Source organism: Cottoperca gobio, chromosome 4 (genome assembly GCF_900634415.1).
Source record: "Cottoperca gobio chromosome 4, fCotGob3.1, whole genome shotgun sequence".
In the NCBI taxonomy this organism is placed as follows: domain Eukaryota; kingdom Metazoa; phylum Chordata; class Actinopteri; order Perciformes; family Bovichtidae; genus Cottoperca; species Cottoperca gobio.
Genome location: NC_041358.1, coordinates 14,970,233 through 14,986,481, shown reverse-complemented (window position 1 = coordinate 14,986,481; position 16,249 = coordinate 14,970,233). Strand labels below are relative to the sequence as shown.

The 16,249-nt window shown below is 38.5% G+C and overlaps 1 protein-coding gene across 4 annotated transcripts; it reads left to right on the top strand.

Annotated features, from left to right (window-relative positions):
- Window positions 1–2,050: 2,050 nt before the first annotated feature.
- Window positions 2,051–16,243, top strand: lhx9 (LIM homeobox 9). Of its 4 annotated transcripts, XM_029429960.1 has the most exons (6): window positions 2,051–2,183; window positions 5,716–5,954; window positions 6,917–7,119; window positions 8,227–8,582; window positions 11,916–12,118; window positions 12,723–14,888. In XM_029429960.1, exons 2-6 carry the CDS (start codon window positions 5,775–5,777, stop codon window positions 12,975–12,977), a joined length of 1,197 nt encoding a protein of 398 aa, XP_029285820.1. In that variant the 5' UTR covers window positions 2,051–2,183; window positions 5,716–5,774; the 3' UTR covers window positions 12,978–14,888. The 4 variants fall into 4 exon arrangements, with proteins under 4 accessions (XP_029285820.1, XP_029285822.1, XP_029285821.1 ...); XM_029429962.1 differs by lacking the exons at window positions 2,051–2,183; window positions 12,723–14,888 and adding an exon at window positions 15,316–16,243 and having other exon boundaries at window positions 5,328–5,954; XM_029429961.1 differs by lacking the exon at window positions 2,051–2,183 and having other exon boundaries at window positions 5,328–5,954; window positions 8,230–8,582.
- Window positions 16,244–16,249: the final 6 nt, after the last annotated feature.

Below are 16,249 nucleotides of genomic sequence, written 5' to 3'. Positions count from 1 at the left end.
CCCTTCCCTTCCCACTCCTCTCCTTCATTCTGTCAGTGTTTAGCCTGTGGTTCCCTGCTGCACAGTGAATCCTGGGAGAGCCTTCCCACCTCCTCCTTCCTCTCCTCCTCCTTCGCCTCCTCGTCTCCTCCGCTCCTTTTTCTGGCCATGCTCTGGGAGTGACTGAGAGCTCCCTCTGCGAGACTCAGTGTCGCTTGAGGTGACCCAGAAATGATGACTCCAGATGAACCCTGGATGTGTGGTAATCTAACTACCATGCCCAAGGAGCCAGGCAGCCGTGGAGGCAGGAAGGCATCCCGGGTTAATGCACTATCTGTGGTCGCACTGTTGAACCAAGCACGCTGCAGAGCCTGTCTGGGTATCATGCTCAGAGAATGCTGTGTGCACTGTACGCGTTGTGGTACACAGTGAAATGGATCTCAGTGCGGTTGCATTATTGATGAGATACATTGTGATGTCAGCCCAGGCGGAAGGAGCAAAGCAAAATGACTGTTAGCAGTATGGCACGGTGTCATTTATGCAAGCAGTACAGAGGTGTAATTAATTGTCACCCCTTGCTCTCATTGGAGCTGAGAGCCGTTTGCAAAATATGAACCCTCTATTAATGTGTTGTCAATTGAAATCAGTCCATCTATACCCTTAATATGTTTTCCAATTGGCCAGTGTGAGCAAGTTTAGGTCATACTGTCCTCTGGATGACCTGTCTTTGTCATGTTAACAGTAAATGTAAAATATAGATGCACGTTAAACTGTTTTACATTCTGTTATCAATGTTATTAACATTTAATGGCTTGTTGTCATATTGTTTAGCCTGTCAGGTGAATAATTATCCAATAGTGCACAAGGAAATTACACCAATACAATGGAACATTATATAATAAGGTTATGAATAGACTATATTGAAATTGAAAAAATATTTAATCTCATTTGCAGTCAGGCACAATCAAATCTTCAAAGCATAAACAATATTAATATTTAGTAAAAACGTATTAACTCATTATTAAATAATGGTGAATTTTTCATCAACAACATTTCTTTATTCATAAGATGTTGCAACATGAGGCCAAATGTGTGTAGATGGTGCCTGGCTCTCAATACTGCATTGGATTAATATGAAACTTGTCAGCTGGATTCTCCAGGTGAGACAGATGGAGAGACATGCATCACAGTTCAGGAGAAACGAAATATGAACCAAAGAATTCAATTATCTTTATATTGTTGCTATTTTTGGAGGATTCATTCAATATAACCAGTGAAAAGAAATGGACCAGAAAAAGAAAGAAATACTATTTTAACGTCTGTACTGTTTTGATGACGTTGAAAACAAAACAAAAAAGACTTTATATTCATAACAATCGGCCTACCACTGCTTAGCTTAGACTGTCATATTAAATACGTAAAATTCAGAAATGATTTTGCACTTTTATTTTTTAAATGATTTCGATTTGTATTTAAAAAAAATAGCAAACCTTTTTCTCAGCAGGCTTTGTGTTGCTGTGCTCCATATCTTTGTCAGATTGATTGATCTAGTTTGACTATAGATCTACTTATTTATTCACATAAGCCTCTGCTCTCACACGAGTGAAATTAGAGCTGTAACCGTACTCATTTAACTTGAATCTCATATAGTGAGCTGTATATGTGCTTGAACCCACTTATAACTTTGTTTGCAAAATGCGTTTAAAAAACACGTCTTTTGGGGTTAAAATAAAACTTTACGATCTGAATTCATACGTTATAGTTGTCAAATACATGGCGTTTAAAGAAGGGGGAACACATCTGATTTTGTATAGATATTCCTAAATCTTGCTGTAGCTATATAATGGTAGTTGTTTGACTTTGCCATTTGGCGACTCCAGATTATGTAATTTATCCTTTAATTTAGGACTACATCACACATACTAACCTACATGCTGAGTAGGCCATGGGCTCATGGCTTCTCATTTTCTGTGCGTTGATTGTGTGTTTCTGTGCTGTGCTGTGTGGAGGGCTGCCTGCATACGGGAGAGGAATATTTAAATGTCTTGTATTTTAATTGACGCTCGAACTAGAACTGTAAACTCAGAAACAGGGAACAGCCCCCATCTACCGGCAGCGTCTCCTCTGTCTCTGCACGCTGCGCGCAGTCCGGAGCTCCTCAGCCTCCACGCTGCACAGGGATCTCACACGCAGCACAGCCTCAGGTAAGACCTTTTTTCTATATGTCTGCTTTGGGAAAATAATAATACAAGGTAGGCTTATTAACAAAAGCGTGTGAAGCAATGCGCGACAGATCTGGTGCATGTTAAATGCAGTAACATGCTCACATTCTCCGGGATAAACAGGGATCTGGTGGAAGGTAAACCCATCTAAAATCTATATTTTGTATCTACGGAATGTTGTTGACAAATCTTTTTAATCTGACAACAATCTTAATTATGTAAATATATAGCCTAACATAGGCGTTTGTGACGGTATCACTATAAAGCAATTTGAACGGCAGGGAAAATATAAAATGACGCTTTTCTTTAAATATAGATAATATTAAGTCATTTTGTTTGTATTGTTGGCTGAGATATAATATTTTAATTTTATTTTTATGAGAAAAGTATTTTCCACTGAGCCATCCTGGATTTACACGCCATTTTAAACATTGTTGTTAACACTGTTTTTATGAATAAAGAAAACGCGTCAAAGGTTTACAATGGAACTCAATACAGTGCATAAATTATCAGCGTTTATTACGTGTTTTATAAAAGATTTAATTTGATTAAACAAGATCACAAATAAAAAATTAGGCCAAATCATTCTCATTAAATAAACAAAAAATGACACACAACCGCCCAGATGTATTTTCTTCAATTTATTTAAAGCCAGTAATGAAATATGATGGGTAGCATACACACCTAGGCTGCTTAAATAATAGCATACATTAAGAAAATGTTTCAAACGAGAACTGTTATTTCCTAATCAAGTCAATATTATCACCTTTTTTTCTTTTCTTTTTTTTGTAAAAAGCGTAATTTCGTGAATTGGCTTTGGTTTTTCCCACTTTCTCCAACAAATAACATAATATAAACTGAAATAATAAAACAAAAAACGGGTCATCGGTGTATATTTAGTTGCAGGTAATATCCTAATTTGATATAAAGAAAAGGAAACGAAACAAAACAAAACGACAACACAAAAGACTTTACTCCCTCAGCCCCTTGGTGTTCACTGACACATTGTTAAACCCTCTTCAGTCAAATGAAATGTCACTGCTGGAGGCAACGGGTCAAAACAGTGTTCTGTATGGACATTAACGATATGATCGATGTCTTAATAAATAAAAGACGAACATGCACAGACTGTATTTATATTCGACAGTGATTAAGTCCAGTTTTTTAAATCAGAAGTGACCTTTCTTTTATTTTCCGAAGAGAAAGAAAACAACAGACAGATTAAATATCACACAGAGTTGAGTTGATCGGTCCTCTCAGGGTGTCTTTGTCCAGGTGAAATGAAATCCGTGTGTCCTTTTTGAGTCTCCTTTCACCGCTCAGTGGCTGGTGCTGGGACACTGACAGAGCGCAAATTAACGTTATGCTTTTCATAACAGCTGCAGGTCCAGCCCGTCCAGGAGGGTCCAAGCCTTGTCTTATAGCGCAGTTATCAAGGGGCCTCCAATTAAAGCCAACACAACTTCATGGTGGGGGTGGGGGGTAGGATGGAGGGAGGGAGGGAGGGAGGGAGGGAGGGTGGGGGTGCACATGGTAATGTAACACGTCTTGAGATGAAGCATCCACACCTGCAACAAAAAAAAACCCTGAGCCTCAGTAGGCTAAATCTATTAATGGGACCATAGCCGAGTCACAGATTCTACCAGTGTCTTGTTTTTATGGCAAAATCTTCAGCTATCGACCTTGGAGAGACCAGAGCTCAGCTGTAAAGGCCCGTGTGGTGTAAGTCACAAGACAGACCTTGAGCTGCCTCATTTTGATTTGTTGTCATCATATTTGGCTTGCATGTTGGACAGTAAAGCCTTTCAGTCTTATTTGCGTTACATAGTTTTCACACCATTTAAACCTGACACACAACGTAGATTGTGCGTCTGCATAACGTAGATTATATTAAGTAAACTATAATAAAGGTGGATTTCTGAAATGATTCAATAACTGGTGGTGATTCCCCCCCTTCTATGTTTAGCTCGTCTACCTTCATATCACTGCTTGTTGCATAGCATAAAGATAAATGAAATATGTTTGTAGTTGCGATCCTGTTTCTGTCCTCATCAAATCAACTCTGCAGGTAAACAAGGTTTTGGCCTAATTCAAGAGACAAGAGCCGATAATGAAGGCTAGGCAGGGAATCATTCCTGTTTGAAACGAGCGTTTAATGGAGAGAAAAGGTATATATATATAAAAAAAGAGTTTGTGTCGTCGCCTTATCAAATTATTAATAATATATAGAGCACGAAGATAGAGAAGAAAAAAACAAACAGGTGTGTGATGATCTATTATTTTTAAACAAAATCAAAATTATTTGTGTAACAAAATCTTTGTCTTTCAGATTGTTTAATACAATCTGTCCCCACCCTCTAGTTTATCACTGATCACTGCCCCGCCCCAAACAATACATTCACACACACACACACACACACACACACACACACACACACACACACACACACACACACACGCGCACACACACACACACACACACACACACACACACACACGCGCACATACACACGCACGCACACGCACACACGCGCACACACACACACACACACACACACACACACACACACACACACACACACACACTTATTATGCTATTTTAAACCAACAAACACCTGATAAAGAAAGAATTGAACACCTAGGAGGAGATTCAATTATCCGTATTTTTGAGTATTTTAATAAAACTCTAAAGGAGTTTATTATACTTTAAATGCATGTTATGTGTGACATGTTAAGTAAATAAAATAGTTACACTCAAATTACCCTAACTGCACCTTCTTCATCCTCTCCTGTAAATGTATGGAATAAAAGTAATGCAAATGTCAATACCATAAAGTAGTGGTCCTTCGCGCAGCGAGAATCGGGAGTTTTTGAGAGAAGAGTGACAGCTCTTTGTTGGTGAATAGAAATCAGTGCCGATAGAGAGAGAGAAGGGGGGGAGACACGGAGTGAGAGGAGAGAGAGAGAGAGAGAGAGAGAGAGAGAGAGAGAGAGAGAGAGAGAGAGAGAGAGAGAGAGAGCGAGAGAAAGAGAACGAGCGAGCGAGAGAGAGGGGGGAACTCCTCCTACCAAATTATTCAGACTGGGCAGGCTTTGCTCTCTTCACAAATAGGACACGGTTCTCAAATCCAGGCAGTCCCAACCTGACCTCCAAGCACCAAGGAACCCCTGACTGGGAAAACGGGAGAGAGAAATCACCAAAAAGAAACAACAAAAACTTTGTGTTATTATTTTTGGCCAGTGTTCACACTGCAGGCCCCCTCCCCTCCTCCCTCCCCACCACCACCACCACTTCCATACCGGTTTGTCGCGTCATTTGGACTATATATTTTTTCTGGAGGAGAGACATTCACGGGAAGAAGGAAAAAGCTGATGCACTAACACCACCACCTCCTCCTGTCCCACCCATGTTGTAGTTTCTTCGTTCTTCTTTTCTTCCAGTTGCCTTTGCACTGTGGCGAGGAGGTGATCTGAATCACTGGGGCTGTGTTGTTGTTTTGTGTGCCTCTCTCAGAGCCTCATAGCCCATTTGGATGCGCTGAGAGAGCGGGGCGCAGCGCTGCAGTACAGTATATGGAAGTTGTGGGCTGCAAGACAGAGGCAGGCAGTTGCAAGTTGCGTCCAGGACCGGGAGCCATGCTTTTCCACGGGATCTCCGGGGATCACATCCAAGGGATCATGGAGGAGATGGAGAGAAGGTCGAAAACGGAGTCGCGTCTGGCGAAGGGCATGCAGATCAACGGGAGAGAGTCGGTAAGAGCCTGGTCTACCCGTGTTTGAATTAATGTGAAAACTCGTTTTAACCTTCGTTACTGCATAAACGACGACTGTAGCACCGTTAACGTGCCAGGAAATGTAGGCTACAGTTGTGTTGGGGTAAGTAGGAGACCAGTGAGGAGGATGTATCGCTTACTTCTTTGTGTTTAATTAGGGTCAAATATTTTAATCTTTGTCCAACATTATTTATCTGCTTGGATAGTGCACTTCGTTATGATAGTTAAAATGTCAATTAGGCCTACCTGCACAACAAATACTAAAAAACAAACTGACTTCAAGTGTACATGCAGTTGTCTCTTAATATATTTGAAACACATAGTATCACTCTTGACATCATATAAAAAAATGTATATTGGAGCAGTAATATTTAGTTTTCTGTGGACAAATGTACCATTTTTAGTTCAAGCAATTATTTATCTACAATTAACTGTTGACGAAAAACATTGCTGAATTATTTTATTTTCATTTGAGTTGTATTCTTTTAACTGGAAAATATACTTTATTTACTACACATTTTTTAATAGGCCTTTATTCAATATTTAAAATATATGTTTGTCACTAAAACTGTTACAGTGAATTTGCTGTTTGCTTTTATTTGAATGACAACGAATAAAGGAGAGATTAAACTAATAAAATATTAGGTTAGCAATACAAATGTTTTTAACTCTCCTCGATATTTAGTACATTTATAGAAACACAGTTTGATTGTGTTAATTCCTTTATGGGGGTTTATGAACACACCGAGCCTGCATTTGTTTAACAGCATGTTTAAAGTGCTCTTCAAAAGGCCTTTTACTTGATAGATTAAAAAAGTTTAATCTTATGTTCAGAAACCTACTAAATGCCTGTTGTTTCTGTGTTTGCATGATATATATTGCATAAGATTTCCCCTTGAAGGAAGTAGTTGCCATGAGCTTTCTTCTCTCTGTTTGACTCAGATCATGCCTTCTATGAGCACGGAGAAGCCTGCTCTGTGTGCCGGCTGTGGCGGCAAGATTTCGGATAGATACTACCTCCTGGCCGTGGACAAACAGTGGCACCTGCGGTGTCTCAAATGCTGTGAATGTAAACTAGCGCTGGAGTCGGAGCTAACGTGTTTTGCCAAGGATGGGAGTATCTATTGCAAGGAGGATTACTACAGGTATGAAAAATGAAGGTTGAACATTTATAGAAATGTACAGAACAGTTTAGGAAAATATTAGTCTCTCTGGCACGCACGCGCACCCACCCAAAGCTGCTGACTTTATAGGAATATTTGTTTTAAACTCTTAAATTAACATCCTAATTTCGAGAAAAAAATATTGTATAACCACTATTATATTAATTATATATATTAACCCTGATTCAACAGGCTCAGGCTGTTCATCTAGGATTATGTTGAAGCCTTTTGGTCCAATTAAGCCTCATGCTGGTCTGAATAGAATCATAACAATCGTACAGGGGCCTGCGTGCGGAATAAGCAATGATTGGGAATAAGTTATGATATGAATTTATATATATTTTAGAACTTTTATTAGTTTGTGGTTCAGATGTAAAATAATGTCCATGACTCTGAGTGTAATGCAAACTGTATTAGCTTGTATGAGTGAGCCAACCAGCAACAAAGGAGCACATCGTTGTACATTTAAATTCTGTTTGTTGAAAAGTAACATACCTTAGTTGCATTAGTCGGCATGTACAGTGGCCTAACATAGGGGAAATAACCAGTTACAAATACAGTTATGAGTCTGATATGCTATCATATATTTTATGCATGTATACAGCCATGCACAGGTCATGTTATTAATAATACACTATAATACGAAAATAATGAAAGAAAGGAGATGCTGCTAAATGCCTTGGCAAAATGTGTTAGTCGTCTCGCCATTCTAAAACTATAGTTCCGCCTATAGCCTACCTGTAGCCTTTTGTGTTTAGTGTCAGCTATACTGTCAATAGGTCAGCAATAGTACGTTTTATCACTGAGACTCTAGACTGACTTTTTGAGAGAGATAACATTTTTAGTTGTAGGCCAGATGTGACTATTAGCCCAGAATGTAAACTCAGTCTATAGGCCTATTATAGGATTGCCATGTACACTAAAGCTGTGGCAGATAAAGCCTACACTTGTCTCAGTGAAATACACCACAGAAGCCTTGTTATTATTATTTTAGCTGATTACAGTGCAGGTTATATTTTAGCTTCTGTCTTTGTGTTTGTCCCATTTGATCTCTATGTATGAGGAGTCTTGACGATTTGTCTGTTCCAGAAGGTTCTCCGTGCAGAGGTGCGCGCGCTGCCACCTCGGGATATCGGCCTCGGAGATGGTGATGCGGGCGCGCGACTCCGTGTACCACCTGAGCTGCTTCACGTGCACCACTTGCAACAAGACGCTGACCACGGGCGACCACTTCGGCATGAAGGACAGCCTGGTGTACTGCCGGCTCCACTTCGAGACGCTGGTACAGGGACCGGACTACCACCAGCAGCTCAACTTCGCTGAGCTGGCGGCCAAGGGCGGCGGCCTCACCCTACCTTACTTCAACGGCACCGGGACGGCACAGAAGGGAAGGCCGCGCAAGAGGAAGAGCCCGGCCATGGGGATAGATATAGCCAGCTACACAGGTGAGACCGCGTGCTGCTCAGAGCAGAGCCTTACAGCAAGTCAACAACATACAAACACGTACATATTAGAAAAATAATTAGTAAATAGTCTACCTTTCGTTGTTAGTTATGCAAAAGTCGCCGTAGCCTTCAGCAGTGTGTCCCACTACTACATGGACAGGCCCAATTATTAAAACCTATCTCAAAAACACACCGAGCTTTTTACCTAACTGCACTCTACACTTAACTTTCTGGAGCCCGGACTATGGGAAGTTTACTGCATTGTGGTTAATGTATTCTTCACTAAAATCTACATGGTCCTTGGACGTTACTGAGCAAAGTGACGTCGTATTAATTTAATCTTACAGTTTTAAAATACAGCAGTAGAAATTATTAAGTTTAAGTAAAATCACCCACAAATATATAGATAAAAAATAAAGTAAATAGGCAATTTTCAAATACAGTTCTGGGTAGATTTGTTTCCCTTACGCAGGAGAGCCTCGCTTTTTAGTCCAGACGGTTCCTCAATGCCCCAGCTGTAACAGCCGTAGATTTACTTTACACGTCTGATAAATACATCTATCCTGTAGGCATGCTAATGTAGGTGAACATTGCCTGCGTGTAACGGCGCCCGCAGCCGTGGGCTAATTGATCTGCAGCTCTCTGTCCACGCGTCCTTAACGCCTCGTTTTTGTACTTTAAACGGTGGCGTCTGTTGCACGGAGAAAGATCGAAATTTGACTTCGCCGTCAACCTGCACATCGACTTTTATAATTAAGTCTAATTTAGGTCAAGATAAATGTGTAGACTGGGTGTGAAGGGGGCAGTTTGGGACTGTTGCGTAAAAATCGTGGTCAAAATCATTGTTTTGTCTTTGACTTCTGTTGGAAGACAGATACAACTGGAATCACAGTCAACATTAATGTTGTGTTAAATATAGGTTTCATTTAAAATCTTTCATTAAATCGCTGAATGTCATAGACTGACCCCCCCCCCCCCCCCTGCAGCGTCCCCATTTTGTTGTCGCTTTCTGCGAATTAGTGAGCGGTTGAGAAAGTTTGTCATTGTGCGCCAAATTTCCTCTGTTCATGGTGAATAGAGAGGAATAAGGGTAATCTGCGCGTTAATTGTTCTTCGTTAATTGAAGGTGACGTTGGAATCCCTGGCCTCCTGTGCGGCGGTCAGCACAGTTCTCAGGGACACAGCAGCGCTGTGCAGAGGGGCCTGCTGCAGGGAGAGGCCAGCTCTAAACACAACACTGTACACTCAGCGCTCCGGTTGAAAGGGTTTGGGTTTGTTATTCGCAAACTCAAGAGATTATGCAAATCCTAAAGTTCTCATGGATGCCTTAATAGGAAAAATAACCATTATAGCACTGTTTTTCTTCTTCTTAAATAGCACGACATACCTACTACAACAAAACGTTACAATAAAGTAAAATATGATGCAGCCAAATCCCACAGAGAAAGACATAAAATACAGTGAGAAGTCCCTGTGAGCTCATTATCAAGCGCCACAGACACAGTAAAGGTCCCAGTGGGAATATTATATTTTTCTTTTGGGATATTTAAGTAAAATAGAATAACGTAGAATAGAATATCTTCTCATTTAAAAAGAGACTCATTACTTTTTTTAAGCTTAAGTGACATACCTTTTTAAATATTCTAATTATGTGATGAATTTATGACCTTACAACATTCAAAGCAACCCATAAACTTAAAAATGTAAAAATCAATAAAACCAAAATGTTTTATTATGGAACAACTGAAACATTTAGTCTGGCTATTTTCCATTTTCCAAAGTGCTCTTTTTTTCCTGTGTTGTTCAGGTTAATGTATCGTTCTGCAGATCAGGAGACTCATATTCATGACAAATAGGAGGCGGTTTTGAGCACATTCATGTTTGTTTTCACCAGGGAAAGATGTGAGTCTACTGAGTATTCCACACCACTCTGTAAAGTTTGTTTGGATATAGAGACCCCTAGTGGGTAATATCTAGTGAAACACAATCCAGTGAAGGCTGGAACAGAGGAACATAGATGTCAATGATTGTCATATTAATGGTGCGTATAAGTGTCACAAGAAGAAGTGTCGTATAACAAAAAACTGAATTCAGGCCATAACTTAATGCTGCGCATTTAAAACATGTATCTCATAGTTTGATGAATCTGTATCTGCCTTATTCAAAGTGATTTGTAATTTAATTTAATTTAATAATTCATTTTTGAGAAAGTGTTTGCACTGCATCTTTATGATGAAATGTTGCTGTAAGTCTTTTGATATTTTATCATCCACTGATGAAAACAAGTGGTCAGCATTTCTGTTACATGGAGGCAAGAAAATCATTACAACCTACTATATAATTTAGAAATCCTTTGCTTATTCTTTGCTGGCTAGATTTGCTTAAGAGACAATATCTTATAAGACCTGTTCCTACATAAATATTAGATTCAATAGAAAAAACCCAGGCATAAACAATTATCATTAATTATATTTTGCTGTATATTTTTGGTTGAAATCATGTATTCAACATTCATTCAATGCTATTATTATTATTATTATTATTATTATTATTATTATTATTACCTTGCAAATATTTATTTGGCATTGGAATTTTCTCTGTTGCAAAACCATAAGATTATGCAAAAAAAATATTTTATACAACAATATGACATGATATAAGATTTCTTCTTGCAGGGATAAATGTTGCCGCCGCACTTTTTAGCCACACATGCATTTAATTTAATGTGTCCGTTTTTGCATTTCACCGTCTTTTAGTACACATACAGCACTAAGCTATTGACAAATGAGGCCTATTAGTCTTTGCAAACACGAGCAGAAATAATTTAGCCCGTTTCCAGTGTACGGTTTAAATACATCATGTTGCTTTAAAGAAAAGAAAATTCTATTAAAGGTATTACATAAAAATCACAATAATCTCGACTTCTAATGCGTTACAATAGATTGCAGTTTAGTCATTTCAATTAGTTTCTTGTCACTTATTCGCATATTCTAATTGTTTGTAATAAATATAGCAAATCTTCATTATTTATCAAAACGACCATATCCTGTTCAGTCTTTCCCTGCAAAACCGGACCATGTAACAAGATATTCAATTTAAGATTTCATTAGTGATCATTGCAAATAATCAGATTTAAGCATTTTTCTGATTTGAATAATGTTATCTTGATAGTAGAAGAGTGATTTGCTTTATTACCAGATAGTTGTCACTTCTTTGTCAATTTATGAGCACAGTTAAAATGAATTTAGACGCAAAGATTTTAGAAAACTAAATGAGCAGTTTTTGCATTCGGACTCTGATCCAAACCCTGTCCTCTGCTCTCTGCCCTCTAAGGCTGTAACGAGAACGACACCGATCACTTGGACAGGGACCAGCAGTCCTACGCTCCAACACAGAAGACCAAACGCATGCGGACCTCCTTCAAGCACCATCAGCTGCGGACAATGAAATCCTACTTTGCCATCAACCACAACCCAGATGCCAAGGACTTAAAGCAGCTGGCCCAGAAAACAGGCCTCACTAAGAGAGTTCTACAGGTAAGCAGAAAGCCATTCTTCTTACTGATCTGATCCCCCCCATATTTGTGTCTGCACACCACTCCTCCTCCATGTCCCTTTCATTTCACACCAATATTATCATTGAAGTCATCTTTTTGATTTTGTTTGTTTGGTTGGCCCATTTAGTCATTAGATGTATATCCAGGGGTATCTTGTAGATGCTTAAATGTTATTTCTTTTGGGAACGAAAGAAGAAAAGTCGTTCATAATCGTAGCGACATAAGTGTATAACTGCAGCTGATATTATTAATAATGAGAGTGCACATTTTCTTTTTATCTGTGGAACAGAAAAGGGTGTAATTCAACTCTCACAGATAAAAGGACAGGATTATTGTTTTGATTTGCTGTTCAGGAGCTAACTGGTTCATTGTTATCTGCCCCTTAAGCTCAAAATAATGTATGAAAATTGCCATATAAAGATTTATATATATATATATATATATATATAAGGCGAGGGCAAGTTGATACAGTAATAGCTGTGATAACTTGATATGTAAACTACTGTACGAATGATTTGATACTTTCTTTTAAAAAATTAATCTTAAACACAAAAAGTAAAAGCCACATTGGGATTGGTTTGCAGGTTTGGTTCCAAAACGCAAGAGCCAAATTCAGAAGGAACGTTTTGCGACAGGAGAATGGAGGTGTTGATAAGGCTGATGGCACCTCACTCCCTCCACCCTCATCTGACAGTGGGGCCCTGAGCCCCCCCTCCAGCACGGCCACACTAACAGACCTGACAAACCCCTCTATCACTGTAGTGACCTCCGTCACCTCTAGTTTGGACAGCCATGATTCGGGGAGCCCTTCGCAAACTACCTTGACAAACCTTTTCTAACAAGCTATCCTGAACAGACTGATTTTTTTTTATCTGATTTTGTTTTGTTTTTGTTTTTATTGTATTTAATTTCCTCAATTTACATTTAATTTTTTTAAGTGACACCTTTAAATCTACCAGAGACAGCCCCCTTGGAACAGAAAGTGCTGTACTGTGTACACAAACAAGAACAACAAGAGCAAGAACAGCAGCGACCACATTAAAACAAGAGGAAATCATTTTAATGTGTAGCATTTGAAACCGCATGGCAGCCGTGTCTGTAGTTGACTTACAGTATGCAGAGATTGATTTTGGACGAGACATTATTGAAGTTGAAGGCTTTACAAAATTGTCATGGATCTCACAATTCATTGGAAAAAAGAACTAAACTTGAAGCTTGTCTGGAAAACTAGATTTTTACTTGATTTGACTTTATTTGTACATTTGTATTGAATTATGATAAAACAAGCCCTTCGTAATTTATGGTTAATTGGTAGATTTTTTAATATTATGAATATTTTGCGCTCAGAAACCTGTATATGTATGCACTGTATCCGCACTATCCAATTTAAAGATTTTTTTTTCTGTTTTGGAATCATTTGGGAAATAAACTTGTAGAATGTTCTGTATATGGGTAACTCCAGAAAACAGGCTTTAATTATTTCCGAATGTTTCACTCTTTAAGACTGAGTTGGATGGAATCAGACATTGCGATATCGCACAGAGCTACATGTAAAACATCTAAATTGCATTATAAGCGCCTAACCATCGCAGCTTATATGGCAGGTAGATGCTGAAACCACATACATTTCTGTTTTGATTCACAAATCTACTGTGAAAAAGAGAAAGAAGTTAATCCCACATACTGTACAGTGGTAACTGTTCAACATGTAATGCAGTCAGTTTGATAGAAATGGTTTGATAATTAGAAATCAGCAGGAGAAATTTGGATCGGGGGAACAGTTTTTGCACACTGTTGCAATCGATTGTTTTCATAACAGCACTTTTTCAGATTTGTTGGCCTCATAGATTAACCGTAGTCAAATGGATAAATCCTAGTAAACATATCCATAGATCCACAGCTAAACTCAATTGCACAGTGACAATATACTGCCCAGTGAAAAGTGCATTATAGTTTTTATCATGTTGCTCAGGGTAACGGTGTGATTTCAAAAGGGAAAAGGAATAGGGGGGAGAAATTAAGTGGTTGCGACGTTGCAGACTAGATTTGTAGAGCTGACATGAACATTCAAATGACCTCAGATAGGTGGAGTCGAAAGAGGCAGCCAGTGGGAAATCATTGTCCATGTGTTCTCCTTTTTGGCCATATTTATACTTTCTTTAATGACACTTGCCACTGAACAGACCAAAAACATGTTTCTTCTGGCTGAAAGATAGAGAGAAAAGAAAGACAGAGCAAATCTTCAATAGAGTTGATACATTTCATTGTGAGCGTCACAATTTGTTCTATTGTAGAACAAAGTGGTACTCTAGATCTACTTAATGAAGTAGATGCCTAACTCAGTTCTACTATGTGCCTTATGCTATAACTTGGGAGAAAGTTTGTGAAATTCAGGATATATGTGTTCTTTGTTAACTGATTCACATCCTTTTGACGCCTCACTAGTTTTGTACTGTTTTGCATCTTATTTCCGAAGATCTTTTTATGGTGTATCCTGTTAAAAAGGGGGCAGCGATGTCATAGAAAGCATTTGTGCACTCTTTCAGATATAGTTGGGTAATCCAAGAACCTTATATATTGATCTTCGTGTTAATAGTTGAGTACAGTAAGTGTTCTATCAAGATTGTCCATGTTTCCCTGTTTCTTGATAAAGATGGTGTATAGAAACTATTTCCCCTTAAATATTTATGGACCAAACGGTTGTTATATATCTTATTAAATTTGTGTGAATAAAAATACTTTGCTTTAAATGGGTTTTATTTTTCATTACACTTGCCATTTTGTGTTCTATCTTGAATACAATTTTTGTTTATCACATCAACAAATGAGAAAGCATTCAGTTATTAATGACCAGTAAACTTCCTCATTTTTGCTTCCATTTTTAATTTCTATTTCCTATTTTATGATGTTTATGGTTTTTAACGTAATGCCCCATGGATTTGCATCTAAACCCTGCAGTCAAAAATATGAAATTGCTTTTTAATGCATGAACATGGCTTTAAAATTTAAATCAGAGTAATGCTGCAAAGCATATATTGATATATATCTATATACCTATATAGTATATATTTATGCATAACATATTGGTAAACCTAAAATGAAGTAAGAGTAAATGCAGACCCCGTAAAGCCAGGTTGCTCTGTAGTTAATATATTCTTACTCTATCATTTCTTTCAGGGAGAACAAATCTTGGGGCATTACAGCCATACATCCCGACGTTTGAAAATTCCCTAAAGTATTAACAGAAGGGGAAAACTTTGATGGGAATTCCTCACCATTGAAGACAAAGACAATATTAGGATAAGATGATAGCATATTGAGAACAAATAAACAACCAACATAAAACCTGTTTGAGTTGCAAATGTACAACAGATGTTTTTTAAACAAAAGTTTGTCCTGAATGTTTGAATCCATCAACGGAGGAGACCCCACAATGTATGTCATTATAATATCGATGTGAAGAAAAAAAAAATCTTTCTGTATTGGAATGGTAAAGGCACACAACTGATGATAAAATGTATTGTAACATAGTAAAAACAAAACTCACAGAAAGGCCCAGGATGTGATTAAGAAACAGCGCCGCCGCATCCAACGTGACAACAGTGTGAAACAGAGACGGTATGGATGTTATTGGTACACACACACACACACACACACACACACACACACACACACACACAAATAAGCACAATATACAATATATACATTCCTACAATCTTTGTTCTCCAACACAGACACTGTTAGAACACACACATACATGAATGCACACACGTTGCTGCCCCCCTGCACCCCACCCAAGAATCAGCTTGCTAAATAGAAGTTTTCTTTTGTCACAAGTGTCATTTCGTAAACACATGGCCTCCTTGAAACTCGGCAGCAGGATGCCTATCAAATATGATGAGTGTATGAAGAGGACTGCAGAGCTGGAGCTTTGCCATCTGGCTGTACCGAGGGAAGGAAGTGAAAAAACAAAGCAGATAAAGAAGAGATTCTCATTTTGCATGCGCCTCATCATCTTGCTAACATTTTCCTTGAGATGTATATTATTTCCTTTGATTCATTGTATGATTCATTGTCAGCTGCAAAATAAAGCATATGAAAATGATGTCCC